General features: G+C 37.9%; 1 protein-coding gene across 3 annotated transcripts; it reads right to left on the minus strand.

Annotated features, from left to right (window-relative positions):
* Positions 1–2,512: 2,512 nt before the first annotated feature.
* angptl1b (angiopoietin like 1b) lies at positions 2,513–18,835 on the minus strand. Of its 3 annotated transcripts, none has more exons than XM_087811401.1 (6): positions 18,558–18,835; positions 16,404–16,508; positions 9,904–10,726; positions 6,407–6,600; positions 4,068–4,338; positions 2,513–3,987 (listed from the first exon to the last, which is right to left on the minus strand). In XM_087811401.1, exons 3-6 carry the CDS (start codon positions 10,685–10,687, stop codon positions 3,797–3,799), a joined length of 1,440 nt encoding a protein of 479 aa, XP_087667527.1. In that variant the 5' UTR covers positions 10,688–10,726; positions 16,404–16,508; positions 18,558–18,835; the 3' UTR covers positions 2,513–3,796. The 3 variants fall into 3 exon arrangements, with proteins under 3 accessions (XP_087667527.1, XP_087667528.1, XP_087667529.1); XM_087811402.1 differs by having other exon boundaries at positions 16,387–16,508; XM_087811403.1 differs by lacking the exon at positions 16,404–16,508.
* Between the last annotated feature and the right edge of the window lie 1,942 nt (positions 18,836–20,777).

Here is a 20,777-nt window from a genome sequence, read left to right on the forward strand (position 1 = left end):
TCAGCTTTTGCAGTATTATTCCGCAAAGGGTATAACTTTATTGAGTAATACTAAGGTGAAACACTTAAACATGACACATAAATTTGCTCGATGTCGTTAAGTAAAATAAGATAAAATATATAAGGCTTATGAGAGGGACCGTCTAATTTTGTGAAAATTAAAAGGATTTTAATTGGTCTTATAGTCCGAAAAAATACAGTTAGTTAAGTTATGTGTTATGTTGGCTATGCTTAAGTACATATTTGAAGTGGGTCTACAAGAACATCAGTTGTGTTTGATAGCTACTGGAAGGGCTTTGCTGTAATGGAATTAGGAGGCGTATGAATGGAGACTCAAACCTCTTGTGGTTATATCCTGCAGCTGCCTGTAACTGGTTACACAAGCCTCGACTACCGGTTTAGGAAAGTTGTAAATGTTGACACCCCTAGAATAAACCAGTGTTTATTTAATATTTCAGTCCATCATTTTTCTTTTTTTAATCATAGACACTGCCAAGTCAGTCTCAGCTGTTCTTTTCCGAAACACCCGACCCATTAATGAGGGAGAAGTCTACCACATGGAATTATCTGATGATCTCCCCAAGCCCTCCTTGAATTCATTTTCATGATTAGTTGACTTAACAAATACTGAGAAATCGCCTGGAGAATGTCTGAAGCAATTTCACATTCAAATGTATTCTTAGAAAAAAAAAGAGTTGATGATTTGGAACGGTTGTCAAACTCAGGGCCAAGGGGCCAAATCCGCCAAGTCATTTTATGTAGATTGATGTTAATGTTAATGTTAAAGCTGCCAGTGTTTAAGCAGTAGGTGAGATGTAGTAGGAGGTTGTAAGGAAAGACAAGAGATTTATCCAACATCAAGAAATAGTTGGACCACCAAGAGTAGGTTCTGAGGTCATACAATAATTATTGTACACATGTTTCGTCCCTCTGTACATTGTACGATCAATAGTTTTCCAAAAGGTCAAATTATAGGATTTGGCCATGATATATTTAATGGTGGAACAGATACGAGTGACCTTCATGTATTTGTCTAAAAGCAATGAACACAATTGGCCGAATGATCATATGGAACATGTGTTAAACTCAAGGCCAAATCCGGGTCGTCAAGTGATATCATTTGGCCCGCCAGATGGTTGGCTCTAAATCCAAGTAGTAGTAAGGAAACAATTATACAGAATCTTTATTTTTAAGTAAAATTAATGTTCAGGGAAAGATATGTGTTTGGTAAGATAGATCCAGGCCAAAAAACGAAAAGACAATATCATCAGACTTATACTTCATGTTTGGGAAAGTACTTTTTTTGGCCCCTTCCTGCCACATAGAATTTGTAGGTACCCCTACAAAGACTTGCCACACGCACACATTCCATAACGTCACACCTTTTTTACCTTCGTTTTTTTAAATATCTATGATAGTAGGCGCAAAATAATTTATCTAAAAAAATAATTTTAAGTCTCTTGTGCGATAGCTGCATTTCTAACCTGTCAACACTGACCAAATGGTGGTGTATAAGTCAAAAACTACTAATGGTCCAAAGCAGGGGCCACCAACCGTCCCAGTACCGCAAGCTAGAGTCGAAAAGCTACTAACATTTTGAAACACACTTTTAAAGCAGCAAGAGTTACACTACATTATAAAATCTTAGTGATGTTAATCAAAGAAGTATCTTACAATAATGACACATTTGAGAACATAAAAACTTCATAAGATGGACCAGAGAGGTCCAAAGTGTTCAATCGAGACATTGTAGGTCATTTTAAATACCGTGAAAATGGTGTCGCACAAGTACGAAATGACCTTTAGTGGTAGCATATTGAGTGAGTTGGGGAACTGGGTTCAAGAACCACAGAAATGGATTGACATGTCAAAATCAACAGAAAAAAAAGTCTCTTTCTCAAAAACGTTTTCCCACTTTATTGTTATTGTAAGTCAACAGCTTCTGGTGTTCCATTTTAACTTTACAACACCAGTTAAGAACAAGACACTACATATTTGCCTTGACCATAGACGTGTCTCTGGTCCAGCTCGGCCGGGCCAGCACCCACTTGTCATGTTTTATTCTCCTGTAAAAGTTGTGGTTAAAGAGATGCGGTCAGATGGACATGAGAGTCTATTTTCAGCAGACGTCTCTGAGTTTATGTTTCATGTAAGATGCTAATTCTTGACGTCTTATCCTCCTCTGCCTTCCTGTGGATGCAACTTTTCTTTCTTTTCATAAAAAAACAAACAGTTTACAGTTCAAGTGTGTGGAAAAGAAAATACATTTCTGTGTACATAAATGGAAGATGTGAGTTGGGGTAACATGGAAATAAGGACAGATTCCACCTCCTCCTTCTCGGCCTCTCGTTTCTTCATCCTGTCTGTCTTGGAAGAAATGTGTTTCTCGTTGTCTGTCCCAACGCTCTCAACCTCCAACACGCTTGCTTGGCATTTTTTGTCAGGCCCTGAAAACCACTCAAAACAAAGTGTAATTCAATCCCCCGTCCCTCCCCGTCCCCTTCGTACCCCTCTTGTTTTTCCCAGGGCTGCCCTGAAAATAAATCGGCAGCCGAATTAGAAAAGCATATTTCCCCCTCACATGCAGGCACACTTTGAAAATGATTGTCAATATATATATATATATACTGAGAAGTAAAGCCAGCTCAGTCTGCTGGAATATACGGGGACGCCAGGCCCCTCTTATGCTTGGATAAGTTAATTTTTACCGCATTGATATTAAAATAAGAATTAAATTATGACCCGAAAAAAAAGAATATACATTAAAATGAGAGATCGGATTCATTCTGAATGTCTTGCAGGTCATATATATATGAGTGTACAAAATGCTCTTATTGAACTTTGTGTGTATATAGAGGTGTGTTTTTATTCGGCTTTCTCCCTTCATATTTTTGTTTATATTATATTTAAAATTCCATTATGTTCTTTGAATTTTTCGGCCAACATTATATCGAAGCAGTATCACCTAAAATTGCTTTACTAGTAGTTTTTTTGTCTTAAAATTTTATTTTGACTTACTATCTCACACTGTATTTTAACAACTCTCCTTGTTTTACAACTTTGCCTACACTTCTCCTTGACAACAATATTATAATAATTGTACTGCTCTGTCAGTAGAGGGAGCTAAAAACAATTATGTTCAATATTACTGCTGCTTTTAATACACATTTTATTTAAGACATATTTTTGTATTCTCTCTTTAAATTTTTGCATTATATTTCTTAATGAATTACTCCCACTATTTACATCTCTAATGCCTAATGTAACGAATACTGTGCTTTCTTTTTTTCTTAACTTTCACTCATTCTCCATTTTTGAAAAATAATTATTATTAAACCATTATTACAATCATAATCACAATTATCTTGCATTCTTTCCATTTCTATATATATATATACAGTATATATATATATATATATATATAAAGGCTTCCAACAACTTCTCTAAAAAAATCCATATAAAGTCTAGACGTCGAAGTAAACCTTAATTATGAATACTATTATGTACATAAAACGAACAGTAAACCTGAATACATCTTGAGTCGGCAGCTTCAGCACTGGTTACAAATATACGTGCGTCAGCGTTGAGAGGTAGAAAGATCCCGCGCCGCTAAATCGTTCAATCGCTCCTCGTTACGTCACCAGCGATTGAATATTCGGTCGGAGCTGCACGTCTTTATAAATTAGAGAGTGTTTTTATACGAGCACATCTCACGAATCTGCTCCCGGGGGTGAGCTCCTGTCACTGCTGGTTTTGCTGAGCTTCACTCTGAAATGTTCGGGCGAGCGGACCTCCACTCATTCGTCGATGGGACGGATCATCATGCGGACGGATTTCATGGAGTAGAAACCGCCTCCGTAGTCGGCCCAGAAAATCCCGTCCTGGAATTTGCTCCGGTAGACTCCGCCGCTGTACCAGACGCCGTTGAGGTTGGCTTGGCCACAGGCGTTGTACCACCAACCTCCTTTATGGAAATGTGCACAGTTGCCTGTAAAGAAAGAAGGTTCAGATTCAAGTTCCTGGATTCAGTATCTATATATATATAGCTCTCATAGAGGAAATAGATACCGGAGAAAGCGTCCTTATCCCGGTCCAGGGTCGTGAACTGTTTGCCGTTGTGGCTGCTGAGCGAGTCCCCGGCGTTCCCCCTGTAGGTTCCCAGTCGAAGTCGGAATCCCTCGCTCTCCGGCTCCAGGTGGAAACTGCTGTACTGAGCGTAGACCTTCTTCCCCATCCAGTCCTCCATCTCCACCTGCAGCTTGTAGTCGCCCTGCCTGCCCAGCTTGTAGATGGTCTCCAGGCCGAGCCAGTACTCCCCGTCGATGTTGCCGAAACCGCTCTGAGTCACAGGGAGATGACAGAGAAGGTGAAGATGACAGAGAAGGTGAAGATGCTTGTGATGTGGTCTCCGGGAGAGTTTGGAAACATGAGCGGGTGTTTGGGAGACTTAAAACATGCGGGGATAGTTGGAGTAAACAACATTCTTGGTAATGACAATTTGGGTTTTATAGTTTGGATCATGTTGAAAAGGAACAAAGCAAAGGAATTTAGAATTTACAAGAGAGAACTTTTTTTTCTTCATTTTTCTTGGTCTTTATTGACCTGCATCGTGAAAATGTTTTTCTTGGGCGTTTCCTGCAACTGCGATCTTCTTTTTGGGTAATTCTACAAAATGAGTGACATTTTTATTCTTCGTACAAGAGCTTTATTTGGAAGTGTACTTCTATTTTTTATTAATTTATTTCCTCACAATATCAAACTCATGGCGCTGGAGCCAGATCTGACCCATCAAGTAATTTTTTCTTCTTATAAAGACGTCAGTGTTTAAGATTAGATAAAGGACTGTGATCACGGATGACAACAATGGGAGTAAAACTATAATTTGTTTGGTGAATTAGAGCAAACGCAGAGATGATCAGGATAACTTGAGCCTATGAGAATGAAGGGACAATATCAAAATAATTGTTTGGTGAATGTACATTTTGTAGGGTCCGCAACTTGGACTGCTAAAAGATTTTGGCTCCTTGTGTGATTGAGTTTGACAACTACACTAAATTAAATTACTTCAGTAATTTGTGCAATTTTCACCGTCAAACTTCATTCGTCTGTTCGCGAAACAATACAAAACTTCAAGAAAATGTCGAGCAGTGCTCAATTTGGACATTTAGGGGTTTAGTCTCTTAGGGGTGTCCTCAATTTTGTTGCCGGTGGTTTAGACGCTAACGGCTGTAAATTGACTTATTTTTATGGAACAATGAATTTACACAGTTATATAAACTTTACACAGACTACTTTCCATTGTTTCATTTTGTCAGTGTTTTCCAATGAAAATATATACTTAAATATCTGCATAAATGTGAGGGGGGGGTACGCACTTTTGTGATACACTGTAAAAATTGTAACTGCTGCTGCTCATGCACCATCAATTATATGTTAACCGACGAAATTTCTTCTTCATTCAATGTTTGTTTTTGGTTTACAAATAAGTGCTACAAGTTGATTAACTTCAGAAAATTCAATAAGAGTTAATGTTCGTCGAAACCGAACACTGACCAAAGTTGTTTCATTTATTAGAATATCTTTTTTTGTGTATAAAGCAATGTCAAATTCGCTTTTTGGCTGAGGTATGTGCTGCTGGTCAGTGCTTTTTTTAATCGAATCTTGAATCTACGGGAAATTCCCAATCTACCAGTAGCCTCAGGTAGATCGGTAAATGTTACATAAAGGCTTTTATCAATTCCAACTTTGGCATTACATATTTGTGTCGAAAAGTACCTCAAAAGTACCTAAAGTGGAGACACCCCCACGCATTCTTCTTTGACTAGCCATGAGAAAACGCAGAAATTCAAGACCACCAGCAGAAAACCACCCTACTACGGGCTGGTAAAGGAAGGGTAGGTAACCTCCTTCCTCTCTATAGCTCCAGCTCAAAATGAACCAGAGTTGTTTTTGCTAATTGTCGATTGGTTGAAGGAAGGCAGTGATGAGGCTCGGTGGAGGGTTTCATTCTCCTCTCTGGTCTGTGTACATGTGGCGGCTTTGCGGGAGAGCGGGTCGGCAAATCAATGTCGAAAGGAAAGCAATTTAGTTCCCACTTAAACGCGGGCCTGGCCCGGCTGAACGCTAGAGCGACTCGCCAAGGCTGCCAGCTGCCGTTTGATGAGGATTCTCTAAATATGTTCTGAGTTAAGACAAGCAGCCAAGCGTCCAGGAAGGCACCGAGGTGGTGGTGGTTTCGGAAAAGAAATCCCTGCAGAGATTGAGCGGTGGAACATTCCTCACCCGGTGGGACGGGTTGTGTTTCATCATGGAAATCCCAAACCCAACGTCCTTGGACAAACTATGATACGGAAAAGCTGTTCTTTGTGTAACATCGGGAGAAAGAGAGGAATCGCCTCCGTCATCACCTTGTAGTTGTCCCAGTTCCTGAAGAAGTTGACGGAGCCGTCCCTCCGCCTGAGGATGACCGTCCAGCCTCCGTTGTCCATGTCTTGCTCGCACCAGGTCTGGACCGGCTTCTCCGTTTCGTCCGGCTTGATCAGGTACATGCCGCTGTCGATGTGGCCGCCGTCCTGCGCCTCCAGGCAGTCTCTGAACGGACCTGGACGTGAAGCAGTGGATTAATCAGGTGTGGAACACCCATGTGAAGGTTTAGAACAAAAAGGATTTCGTTTTTTTAAAACAATGTATTCCCAGTGTTGTAAAAACAATACAGACTTCTTTTGCTGTGATGACAGTATAGAATTAAAAAATATATATATATGATCGTAATAGAATTAGATTGGATAATATACAATAAAATACATCATAAAAAAAAGAAGTAATTATGTAATTTCATTAAATTAAATTTCATAAATAGATTGCAATTTACTTACATTTTAGGCATTTTTTCCTTTATTTGTCTATTATTCAGGCTTTTCCTTGATTTTCTGGAACTCCTGTTGTGTTATCAGTTTTATCTTGATCTTTAAAATATATACTTTTTTGAATATTGTTTTGATTGTTTGTTGTTGTTACCCTGGTCTAGAAAAGCGCTATACAAATAAAAATTACTTAAATTACTTACTTACTATTAACTTGATTTTGTGTTTAACCAATTAAAACCATTTAGTTAAAAGATATAGTTATAAAAATGTATAGAATTTTGAGTCTAATTTTTTGTGGTCTCAATATCAACAGTTTTCTTTGTACTACTTTTAGTATTTTTTATTTGTACTATAATAAAACAATGTCATATACTCCTATATAAAAAATACAAATTACTAATAAATTGCAGAAAATATCAGAAAGGAATTCTACAGTATGTATTTATTGAAAGAAAACAACCTTTTCCTCCTGATATTTTCTGAAATATAAACATTTAATTTGATAAAACTTTATATTAATTGAAAACACAAGTACAGTATACAATAATCTTTACTGCGAAACTTCATTATATGCCATTTTTATTTTTTTTGCTTGTTGGCATTTTTTCCCATTAACACAACATTACATTCATCACATTTGATTTTCTCTCTCAATTAAATATAGAATTACTTACACATCTATCAAATCTGAAAAGCTTCAGAATACCTCAAGTAACATGTTTGTTTCATATTATTTATCTCAAATACAATAGTCTATAATGTGTCACCATTTTACCTTCTACCCTTCTTAAGACTCTGTGAGCAAATAGGAGTAACCAGAGTAAACACAATCTAAGCTAGAGCGCTTAGGGGAGGAAGTCCAATTACACTTGAGGTTAATTTAATTGCAACAATATATTTTCCCAGAGATTTTTAATGACATATTTTATCTAAATATTTGTCTGCAAGCTGTAAATCTGTCTTTTGTCACTTCAGTTAATGAACTTCACATGTGCAGCAGTTGGTCTCAGCCTCCGAGTTAATAGTAAAATAACAATATGAAGGTGAAGTCCGTCCGTTGACGTCACCTCGGAGCGGCCCTTCCTTGCGGTTTTCCAGGAGCCGACTCTGCGGTCTGCGTTCCGTCTATGTCTGCAGTGTCGGAGTGAAAGATGGTTTTCATATATACGGCTGCACCAAAAATCCTCCACGCTTTATTATTCTTGGGCGATCTAGATGAGGCAGGAATTTCTGTTGACGAGCGCAAGACCCGAGTCCTTCTCAGCTCGAAGTCCCGGAGCATCAGCTCAGACCCACGGCGCTTTTTATTTCCACTGTTTCTCTTCTTTCCCGAGCAGCAAAATTTACGTTAACCTTTTCGAAAATTAGGGCACTCGCCGACCCGCAGCTGTGGTTTACCCGGTGATGATGTTTGTTATGGTTGACCTGCAGAGCGGCGCCGTTGTGATGTTTCAGAAAATGGTCTAATGAACACATCAGTTAAGAAGGGACAAGAAGATAAGACAATTTTCTGTAGCCTGTTTCACCGTCATTGGGTGAAAGATAAGATAGCAGCTACTTCAAAGAGTTTTTTGCTTGTTGAGATGTTGGCTTTGAATATTATTTTTTTCTAAATTTCATATAAAGCTTGGTTCTGTTAGTGGTATATTGTAATGTTCGACCTGAGTAAACAATGAATCTATCGAGGCGTGCCAAGGAAAGACTTAATCGACCGTTGGCAATGTCTGTTTTTGTTGTGTGATGGATTGACAACCTGTTCAAGGTTTCCCCCACTTCCTAATATAGTAGTTCCAGAAGTAGTGAGTATGCCCCACTAAGGGTATGAAGCAGGACCGGGGGTGACACAAAGAACTAAAAAAAATCACCACATTTAGCTGTAAGCCCAACATAACCAAGATAAACATGGCTAGCTAAATATAGCGTAGCTAGCGAGTACCATATCTTTCTGGCCACTTCCTACGTGATGGTGTCACATTTTTAAAAGCATTTTTATAAGGGAGAAAAACTTTAACAGAGCGATTACGAAACAATTTGTACCACAAATAAAACATGTACAGTATATTTTATGTTGCATGCCACTTTTTAAACTTAGGAATAATCAATATATTTAATTTGTTTTCGTTTTATAATTGGAACATCTATTTCTTTGGTAATCCCTGTTTGTCACTTGAATGTTTGTATTGCATTGTACAAATACAAGTGACATCATACCAGGAAGTGGCAGAAAGTGTCCTTCGATAGCTACTTACTTACCTATACTTATTTACCCAAATAAGAGATTTTAGTAAGACATTAGCGTTTGCAGAGTGTGATGTCATCACGTAGGAAGTGTCTGGACTGAAATAGTAGGCCGGGCCGAAACAGTACTAACACCGCCAAAGCTAAACCTAGCTAAACATCGCCTGGCTAAGCACGACCTAGCTAAACATTACCTAACTGAACACGGCCTAGCTAAACACGGCATATCTAAACGTAGTCTAGCTGAACATTGCCTAGCTCAACACGGCCTAGCTAAACACGGCCTAGCTAAACAATACCTAGCTCAACACGGCCTAGCTAAACACGGCATAACTAAACACAGCCTAGCTAAACACAGCCTGGCTAAACAATACCTAGCTCAACACGGCCTAGCTAAACACGGCATAACTAAACACAGCCTAGCTAAACAATACCTAGCTCAACACAGCCTAGCTAAACACAGCCTGGCTAAGCATGACCTAGCTAAACATTACTTAGCTCAACACGGCCTAGCTAAACACGACATAGCTAAACGCAGTCTAGCTAAATGCATAATAAACCCACAGTTTGATGCTTTCAAAGAAAAATGTCTAAATTATAAATAAAAGATTAGATGTTTTTCAGGTTTTGGTGATTTTTCCTTCAAAGATGGAGTGGTATGTTTTGAACTGTGGGAGAACGATAACATCCATAAAAAAACAAAATATGGGTTTGATTTTGATAATCTCTCAACAGGCCTATGTTTTGGGGGGCTAGGGTTGATATAGCATAATTATATTATTATTATATATCACACTCACCTTCAGCACTATAGTTAGTCTGCGGAGGCTTCAGGACTTCCAAGGTCCCGCCAGTCGGAGACGGTCCAGATCTAGAACCCCTTTCCCGGGCGAACGCTCTGGTATTGTCCCTCTGGATCTCGTTGGTGAGCCGGGGCACGTTGACGGGGATGTTCTCCGGCACCACCTGGACCATGGGAGGACCCAGAGGAGGCTGCTCGTGTCTGCGGCTGTAGACCTGCATGCACTGCTCCTCCAGGGCCCCGATCAGCACTGACTGGTTGTTGACCACCGCCGACAGGGCCGAGTACCTGGCCTCCAGGTCCCTGTAGCGCGAGGCCAGTCGGAGCGTCTCCGAGGTGGCGTTCAAGACACGCGTCTCCAGCTGCGCCAGCTCCAGCGAGTTGTCCCTCTTCCTGATGATCTCGTGCAGCAGCTGCATGTACAGCTGCGTCACCCTGGAGTTCATGTTCCTGCTCTCCTTCCTCAGCAGCTTCATCTCGTTCACCAGGTTGCCGTCCACGTCCACCACCAGCTTCAACGTCTCCATCTCCCTCCTCTGCTTGGAGAGCAGGTCCCGGACCGAGGCCACGTCCAGCCGCGTGACCCGGTCCTTGTCCGGGACGTGACCTCGGGCGGCGCAGATGGGACCCGTGATCTTCTGCTCCGGGACCAGGAAGGTGTAGGAACACTTGGGCTTCTCACCGCCGGACTCCGGAGCCCTTCGTATCCGCGAGAGAGAGACGGGATGCTTGGCCAGGGACAGATCCAACAGGAGGAGAAGGCTCCACATTCTGGGTCCCATGGTTGCTCCTCAGCTTTACCAGAAAGTCCACGAGAAGGTCTGGGAAACGGAACAGAACTCTCATTATTATTATTAAGTATTTCCATGTGCTAAGATCGACAATTAAGGAACCTGTCTCTCGACATCTGCTCGACAGACACATTTAAAAAAAAAAAAAAAAAAAAGCTCATAAATATTCAAAGAAATCCCATAAACAACATCATATTTTCCTTAGTTTAAGATGACGCAGACCAGGGACCAACACAGATGGATCGCTGAGTAATGCTTTGGCAGGACAATGAGTTATTTGTTAGCTATTTGTTCGAGACACTACGTGCATACAGATGGATGTGATACTAGGATGGAAAAGTCCATTTTTTCGCCAATTTGCTGACTCTGCATGGTTTACGAAATCAAACTTTGAATTTGTATTTTTGAGAGAATAACATAGATGATCAATTTCATGGTCTGATTCATCTCATCTTGGGTGAAATGACGCTCAACTTAAAGAACCCTCATATGTATAGTTAGCGTATACAGTATATTACCTTCAATCACTAGTATAGATGGAAACCTATGGGGGATTTTTAAAAACGTTTTTTTATTCTCAATTTTTCTTTTGTATCAATGAAATGTATTGAATATTAAATTTAAGTTTGAATTACATTATGCTTGGTTATATGTGAAGTTATCATAAATCAAACAAAAGTATTTATTCAATTTAATCAAAATACCTTCATTTCGTTATTATAATTCTTACCTTGATAAAAGAAAAAAAAGTCAAACTGTAATTTCTTCTATAAAAAACATTCCTGAACTGCTGATTAACACTAAAACCCTTATATTGCTTAATAGTTCTGGCTGTTACAAATTCATTGTTTCTTTAAATTACATCATAGATAGCAGATTATATATACCGCTTGCAGGAGCCAAGGCCTCGAGGAACAAGTTCCAATAAATTATTATCTAAATGACCAATTCTGTCTTCTCCGTAGTTCAAGAAGGTTTTTAAAGTTCAACTTAACCACCCCATAATGTATATTAGATCTTATTAAAAAGCATAGCTACATTTATTTTTTACCTTTTATGTAAATATTTAATTAAGTTATAAACTAAATGGTATATTCGCTAGCTTTTAAATATATCTCCGGTTGAATAACAAGCCTATCATTTCTTTAAAAAGAATATCTATAAAGTGGTGCAATATAAATAATAATATTAATCATTATTTATTATTTTATATTGCAGGTAAATGTCTTCAAAAACGGTCTGTACTACCTTTTTCCAAGCAAAATGTAAGTGTTTTATGTAGAATAACCTGATAAAAATGTAATTTAATGAATGTATTACTTTTTGTTTTCATTGATTTCTCTTCTACCACCATATTTATTTATTTGACGTGATCCTTTATTTTCCTTTACTCTCCCCGGCCTCTTCTTCTTTCGACTTTTCAGACGAGGCACATTAACAAAGGAAATGATGCAGATGTTTTCCTCTCTTCTAATCCAATGTAATCTAATTGAACCTCTGCGCCTGCACACTTTGAGGAACCGCAGAGCATCTGCTGGCGCGACTCGAGGGGAAAGTTCCAGACTCAACACATGAGGTCTGCTCGCTGATGGAGAGGGTGAGATTGGAAAATGCACCAGCGGGAACCAGCTAGTAGTTAAACACCAGCGACAATACTTCGAAAACTGAAGTTTATAAATTCATGGCAGCTCTCTCGGGGGTCTCTGTGTCAGTATTGGATGATTCCAGCTCTGGATCAAGTTTGCTTCTATGGAACTCCATGTTTTCACATCCCAGTGTTGATCTATCAGGGTTATGTTGGGAGAAATGACATGCTAATGTATGTGTCTCCGGATGTGAACCCAAGCCAGCTTTACATTCTATATGTGGACGTCAGCAGGAATTGGGGGAATTCGCTGGCTCACTATTTTGTGTTTAAAAACTGCAGAGTGGAATAAAATGTAATCTTTGTTTTTATTTGTATTTAAATGGGGTTTTAAGGCTATGTAAATCCATGTTTAAGCAAATGTTTTCACAAAATTCAAAATATTAAGAGGCATTAGAGTACATAGAGGACATTGTAGTGTTTTAATTTTTATTATTTTAGTTCATTGCTTTCAAATTGGAACGTTGGATCGCTTTAGTCGTGGACAATTAGTCGTGGAGAGGCAGAGCTAATCAATTTCATGCTAGATTAAGTTTGAAATGGATATTTTCTTTTCATCCCCACATGAAGTTCTCAGGTACCTGAAAAGATTCAGGACTTCTCTCTCTTTAAAAAACAAATATAAAACTGCATGTCAAAAGTGGTGAAATTCAGAGATCTGGATACAAACAAACTGGATTTTCCCAGGACTTGTATAGTGTGATATTTTGCCAGAGGCAACTCATACATGGACATAGAAAGTGACGTAAGACGCATTAATGAAATGCAATGGCTTTTGGGTGGTTACCGGACAATGAAAAAAAGAGTGGCATCAATGAGTTTTTGGTGGAGAATGGGTTTCATTATTCCGGTTGGTCTACCTTGTAAGACATGTCAAAACATCCCACCAGGAAGACTTCCAGGAGGGCATCTTGACTAGACCCTGAGCCACCTAAAATAAACTTTTTTTTATCGGTCAGGTTCTCACGCCATCACTGGAAAGTGTAGTCTCAACCAGAAATCAAATTTTTCTGCTACTAATTTCCGCCATCTTGTTGGCCACCCAACCCAAGTTTTATGACTCAGATAAGGAATGTAGATTAAATTTCTGGACCTCCTGGACCTGACTGAGACCCACTTTCTTAGACGTTTTGGTGTTAATTTGATGAAACAAATCATCTCCAAAAAAAACCCCAATAACAAGACTGTCTCCACCAAGAAATTCTGCCCAGAAAGAGGGCGGACATGGCGTGGTCCAATCCTCACTGCGGACTCAAACGAAAAGCAAACAAAGACTCGTGGAAGTCCTGTACTCGCCCACGGTCTTCGAATAACTGGAGCCACCATTGTTGGCTTTCGTTGCGAGACTAATAGCGAGCAGATTTGGGATTAGATTTATTTGAAAGGAAGCTTATATACGGCGAGAATGCGGCACATTGGATCTGACTTAGAGGTTAAACATCCTTCGTCAGCTCCTGTCCGTGTTTATCAGAGAAGATCAGAACAAATCCTCCGGCTTCTCAAGGACTAGAGCAGACGCAAACATTTCAAAGTCAAAGAAACCTGGACAGTGACAGCAGCGGGATTTTCGACTTATATTTGTGGCTCCCTTTCGCATGTTTGGCTGCAACTAAAGTGTCTCGACCACGGATGAAGGATTGGATGTCAGAAAAAGTGCTGAGTAGCACTTTAGGAAGCTGTTTCATTAATTCCCAGGAACACAGGTTGGCTGTCGACCCAGTCCAGACTTGTTTTCTTTTAGCTGTATTCTTGAACCATCTTCTCCGACTAACTTTTGGATGCCAACAATGTCACAAGACAGGGGTATGAAATGATGAGGTAGAGGAACAACTGCTCAATTTTGAACACAGAACTTTTGTAGGGAAGAAAACATTTAAAATGACAAGAGATTCTTGTGTTCGGCTATTTTTAAAACTAGTGATTGAGGTAATTATTTTCATTTGTTTTCCTTCACGATGCATTTCCTGTGTTGTGGTGAGCTATTAGCAAAGTCTTCTCGTGAAAGAATTTGCTTCCCCAAGAAGTTGAGTTAAACATATTCTCTTTGCTTTGTGAATTTGTATAAAATACTCTTCAAAAACTATCTCAATCTGAAAAAGTAGCTGCTTTTACATCACAGTTAGCGGGATGGTGCTGTGTTAGCTGTGATCTGCCGATAACATGATGGTGACCCTCGGGATGTGAAGGCATTTCCGTTTCAACAGGTAATTAAAAATGAAAGCAAACTTCTGGAGTCGTAGTAACTCCATTTCCCCTCCTTCTGCCCAATAACGGTTCCTGTTGAGTTTCATCTATTCTTAAGAAAATCCTCTTCCATCTTCACGTCCTGGCTAACAAGAGTCAAGGGTTCTAGGAGCTGATCCCAGCTCTCAGCTGCCCATATGTGGTTAGTCGTTGATGTTGAAATCAACCTTTGACCTGTCCAGGGTCTTTCTCTGCCCCCCTCCAACCCAACATTTTTTAGACTTTTGACGTCTAAAACATAAACAAATCAATGTTTACATCAAATACTTCTTTTTTATTGTCTAAAGTTTCAACACAAATGACAAAATATCAAATGTAAACCATAGATTGATTATATAAAATAGATCAAATAATACAGAATAAAGATATATATATATATAATTATTAAAAGAAAGTAATCTAATCAATGTAATTTAAATGAATTAAAATAAAAGAAATTAACAACTAATAGGGGGGAACAATGAAGTTGTCTTTCATGTTCAATTTTATTCCCTGAAAAATTTAGATTTCTTTTTTGTTTAATAAACTTGACAAGATATATAGAATTCAAAATATTCTGCTCGTTTCGACCCTCTTTTTCTTCTAACGAAAAATACAAAGCTTGTGAATGTACAGTAGATTGGCCTACATACTAAGGGAATATTAGAAAATACATGTATGCAGTTAAATGATTATGAAAGTATAGTATTTGAGATTGAGACAATCCTTCTTATTAGCTTTTTTCTCATTGATTAAAATAAATGTTATTAAAGGTCATAGAGCCTATGAGTGGCCCCATAAATACATTTAAAGGGCCACACGTGGCTTTAAAGTGAACCCTGAGGTGAGCAATTAAACTTCCTTAGGGGCCACATTATATACTGTGACTGCTTTAAGGGACCGTCAAGCCAATAGAAAGAAGGAAAAACGTATATGTCTTGCTATTAATAATAAGTGAGTAAGTAAGTAATTTGTATTTATATAATGCTTTTCCAGACCAGGGTCACAAAGCGCTTAAACAACCAAAACAAAATTCAATAAAGTATATACTTTAAAGGTCAAGATAATACTGAGAACAACACAGGAGTTCCAGAAAATCAAGGAAAAGATAATCAAAAAGTATACAAAGTAAATGAGCTATGTGAGAAATGTATACAAGATTCTACTTTAAAATCCTAAGGGCCCATTAAATACAGTCAAAGGGCCGCATGTGGACTGTTCTAAACAGTTGTAAACGCTCAGATTCACCTCCAGTCAGATGTTTTGTGTCTGTGAGCATCTGAATGTGATGAACTAAAGTCACTTTCGGGGGAAGCGGACCATGTGTCATTGCTCAGAATCACCTTGGCACCGGTCGCCACACTTATTCCTGACAGAGCACTTTTCCCGTCTTTCCATAATCACCGGTCATCCCCTCGCAATGGCTGGGCCTTAAGAATTGGCTCGTCTGCACGTCTCCAAACCCACCATATGAATCTCCGCGGCGCTGGGGTTGACAGCAGTGACAGTGTTTACACAGAGGCCTGCGCTGTGAGACTCATCTGCACTTTTCTACCGCAACGTTCCTTCCTGTCTTTCACACCCTGCTGGTCTTCATCAAGTCAGCCACAGAGGGTAATTTTTTGTTGACTTATTAAAGAGGCTTTAGTCTCTCGTACCACCTCCGAGCTGATCCACATCCAAGCTGCTTGTTTGTGTTCACCCTTTTCTAAGGTCCTTTTACCTACAGCAGAGAAGTCTCATATATCTTCTTTAAATATTTTTTCATGGATAAAGTGTATTTGATTTTTTTGTTGAATTTAAAAAAATGATTGTGAAATACCGTGTGGAAACTCTCACCAGAGAGACTTCTTGTCGTCTTGTGGTTTGTGTTTCTGGGCCTGCAGATTTTTAGAGCTGCTCCAATTAAGCCATAAGTCGGATGGAGCCGGTAATTGGATCCGTCTGCCAAACAGTATAAGCAACATATTAGGTTTGTAATTTGTATAAGTGATCTTAACAAGCATCAGGATGACACATTTATTTCCATGTTACGTTGAAATGACTGAAAACCAGATCCAGTTCTAGCTAAAGTAGTAGCCAGTATCAGTATCTTAACTACTTAGCAAAAAGGAAACTCAAGTGTACAATTAAAGTAGTATACTTATTATTTATTAAAATGGAAAAAGTAAACTTGAAGTTTACTTTTAACATCCCTTGGTAAAAAGGTGTATAATCAAGTTTACTATGAATGTACTTATGTTATTCTAAAAATGATGCAGTTTACTTATTATGCACTAAAATGAAAGTAGTATACTTTAAGTTTACTTTTAACATCATTTAATAAAAAAAATTAATAAGTGAATAATCTAGTTTACTTAGCAAAACTAACTACTTAGCAAAAAGTATACTTGACTGTACCTTGAGTATACTTATTCAATGCTAAAAAAGTAGTTCACTCATATATACTAAAATGGAAGTAGTAAACTTCAGGTTTCAATTTGACATTCCTTAGCAATAAAGAAGTATACTCAAGTGTACTATTAGTATACTTATTTTATACTGAAATTAAAGTAGTATACTTGAAGTTTGTGTTTTACACTCCTCGGTAAAAATTAGTTGAATATTAGAGGTATACTTTTGACATCCTTTAAAAGAAAAAAAGATTACAGTCTAGATTACTATGAGTAGAACTATTTTTATACTAAAATGGAAGTTGTTTACTTGAAGTTTACTTTTAACATGCCATCAAATGGAAGTAGTATACTTCAAGTTTAAATGTGACATTCCTTAGCAATAAAGAAGTATATTCAAGTGTACTATGACATACTATACTTCAGTATACCAATTTATACTGATACTCAAGAATACTTTATGAAATGTACTTCAAGTACAGTATACTACTTGTTTTTCTTTAGGTAATTGTATTATTGTAGTGATCCAGAAGTAAACTGTGCTGGCAGAAAACATTCATTAGGTTTTATTGTCCGTCTTGCCTTTGATTCTTGATATATCTATAGTGATTAAATATGTAATGTGCCTTCAAATGCCAGAATCAACAGGTGGTCTCGGAGTGTATTCCCAGGAAACTTAAGGTTGCTGGTTCTTGTCCTGTAGAGTCTCGTAGTGCAATCGTGGTTCATTTAAGTATACTCCAATAAACCAAAATACTTACTCCAAGTATATTCCTAGTACAATGAAACGAATATCCTATAAAATAAACTATAAACTCACAGTATATACCTAGTACGGTGTTAGTAGAGAGATATGTGTACTTTACTTAAACGGTTCCAGTTTAGTCCGAAGAAGTATCAAATTACTATACTTTTAGTACACTACAAGTACGCATATTTTAGTATACTAAATGATGGAAAATTACTAAACTAGAAAATATCATTGTTACTCAACCACATACATTGACATGTTAATCAAAGATTGTCTTTTAAATCGTTGCTTGGTTTGCGATGAAACGGAAAGTTCATCCAAATGTCACATAGCAGATTAAAGAGTACTCACTTTTGTATGCCTTACTTAACACCAGCTGTAAATTATACCAATCTGTGTTTTTGTCTCGGATAAATAACTTTCAGTGGAGCGACAGAAACAGTTCATGCTTTAGAGTGAAATCGGACATTCAATGAGAAGGTTCTGTATGATCTCTCCTTGTACAAGTAAAATTGTTGTGACTTTAAAACAATTCTGATCACTGACTTCTTTGACTTTCAGAGCTGAGTTGGGTTTCTATACTTATTCTTAAGTATACTTTATGAAATTAGCTTTAAGTATACTAGTTTTTGCTAAGGCGATGCAAGATGAGGAGTTTATGAAAATAAAAGTTTAGATTTTACAATAAGAATTCAAAGAGAAGGAGAAAAAAAACTAAACTTATATGTGATTTAAAATAAACTTTTATGATCTTCATGTTAGTTTAAAACTACAGAATTTCGTGTCAGGTAATTATTTGGACGTTTAATTAAGTGTAAATATTTGTGATTAAAACAAGTCAACTCTTACCTTCGTCCGGTTCGGGCTGTGGTCCAGAAGCAGCAGGAAAAGAAAATCCAGTTGTGGGTCTCTCACTGTAGTTTCCTGTCAGCGGTCATGCTCTCCCATTCTCCTCCACTCTCTCCCAGCGTCTCCCCTCATTGAGAATAAAGGCCGGGAGCTGCAGCGGCACTCGTTCAGCACAACAGTGGAGGGTGGTCCACTAGACGGAGGGAGGCTGACAAAGTGATTTTTCTCTCCAAATCCAAGGCGTCGGAGGGCTCGGCCCTCCCTCCTCCTTCTTCTCCTTCTTCTTCTTCTTCTTCTTCCACTGATGTCATGAGAAGTTTGAAGAGGAAAGGAAAGTCGCCTGCTGGTGTAAAGTTTGGAGCAAAAGTAAATAAAGGACCAATTAAGCCGTGAGTCATGGAGTGGTCAATTCAAACTCTATGTTTACATGACGAGCCTCGACATGAGTTTGACCATAAATTCTCATCAAAACATTTCTTAAAAAAAAAACAACTTCTCCACGAATCTGTTTACCATCATCTGAAGGTTTTCCCCGACTCTTGTCAAGCAGCACAGTAGCTCTTGGATTCTTACGTTTCCCTTTCCTGAGCTGCTGGAGGCAAACAAATAGCCGTTGCCAGCTGTGTTTATTTAATGATGAGAACAATACACAGACAGAAAGAGCGCCCCCCGAGCTAAATGTTTGGAAAGTAGGAGGAAGCTCGGGCGACTTGAACAACATAGTAGGAGATTTCTACTTATGAGTAATCAAGGAACCCTTGACTGGATTCAACAGTGCGCGGCTGTGTAGGTTTCGGCTGTATATATTAGACAAAATCCAATTTAAATAAACTATAAATAGCAGAGAAAGCTGGAGTTTTGGGTGGAAACTGGAAACATTAATGCTAATTCATTGCAGACCTGGAAAAATACACATGCTCTCTTCAACTCTGCTGCGGATTCAGATCGCTGACACAACAGCCTCATAATTGTCAATAACAAGAGGGATTTATTGGATTATTAAAACACATCCTTTATTGTATTTTTTTTTTTAAATATATATATAAATAAATGACCATTCAAGCCAGTCATAAACAGAAGATTACATCAGGAGCCAAGGTCTGAAGCGGGTAAATCCTGCACAAATTGATTGAGTTATTATAGAATTATAAATTTCAACCAGGGATTTAAACCTATATACACATGGGGCCAACATATTTTATTTGTTTTTGTTGAGGGCCAAACTACACTTGTATTTATCAAACTGTCTATTACCTTACTCATATTGGAATTCTCTGTTTAATATTTGTCATTTTATTGTCATCTATTATTTGGCTTAACTTAAAGACTGATATTTAAAAAATCTGCAGTATTAACTAATACTATTAACGACTTTGAACCAGCCATCCAGCCACATAATATGATATGAGCATTAAACCTATCTCTCTTTACTAACACATATTATTAATAATTAATAATATTTCATTTTATCTGATGGTGCCTTTCAAGACACCCAAGGACGCCTTACAAAGGATAAAAGTAGCACAATAAAAACATTGAAAATACACAGTAAAATACATTTAAAATATGTCTTTGTTATTCTTTTCAAGTAACGTGAAGGTAATGTTAAACTGAATGTTATCCTGCTAGCTAGTTGATAACAAGCTAGCAATCAATCATTTTAAGGTGACATTAACTCCCTGGTAACACTTACATTACTTATATTATGACTTAAATATAAATTGGTAATTAAAGATTAAAACTATAAAGTTCAATATTAAATGGAGGACCTTTTATGAGTAGAACACTGTTTTCAAATATATTTATGCTTCTCAAACATTCTGTCTTACAGGGTGCTAAAGTTGATTTTATGCGCTCCATGAAAAATGACAGAAAAACAATACAAAGGATATTTTTTGGCAGATCATACGTGTCCTTAAATAAGCTGTCCCCAATCTTTTCAGTACTGTGAACCAGATGAATGTCCAAAGGACAAAATGCTGAAATGAAAACATTGAAATATTAATGAGAGAAGAAAGATAGAGAGATAGATAGAGAGATAGAGAGATAGAGAGATAGAGAGATAGAGAGATAGATAGATAGATAGATAGATAGATAGATAGATAGATAGATAGATAGATAGATAGATAGATAGATAGATAGATAGATAGATAGATAGATAGATAGATAGATAGATACATAGATACATAGATACATAGATACATAGATTCACAGAAAAAT

The sequence above is a fragment of the Callionymus lyra genome, chromosome 16, assembly GCF_982586985.1.
Source record: "Callionymus lyra chromosome 16, fCalLyr1.hap1.1, whole genome shotgun sequence".
Lineage (NCBI taxonomy): Eukaryota > Metazoa > Chordata > Actinopteri > Syngnathiformes > Callionymidae > Callionymus > Callionymus lyra.

Bases quoted from the DNA above. Each gene is read 5' to 3' on its own strand.
- angptl1b (XM_087811403.1), bottom strand. From the start codon at position 10,687: ATGGGACCCAGAATGTGGAGCCTTCTCCTCCTGTTGGATCTGTCCCTG. The intron at 4,339-6,406 runs GTGATGACGGAG...CCTGTGACTCAG, and splicing joins GGAACTGGGACAACTACAAG to AGCGGTTTCGGCAACATCGA. The intron at 3,988-4,067 runs GTATCTATTTCC...CTTTCTTTACAG, and splicing joins GGATAAGGACGCTTTCTCCG to GCAACTGTGCACATTTCCAT.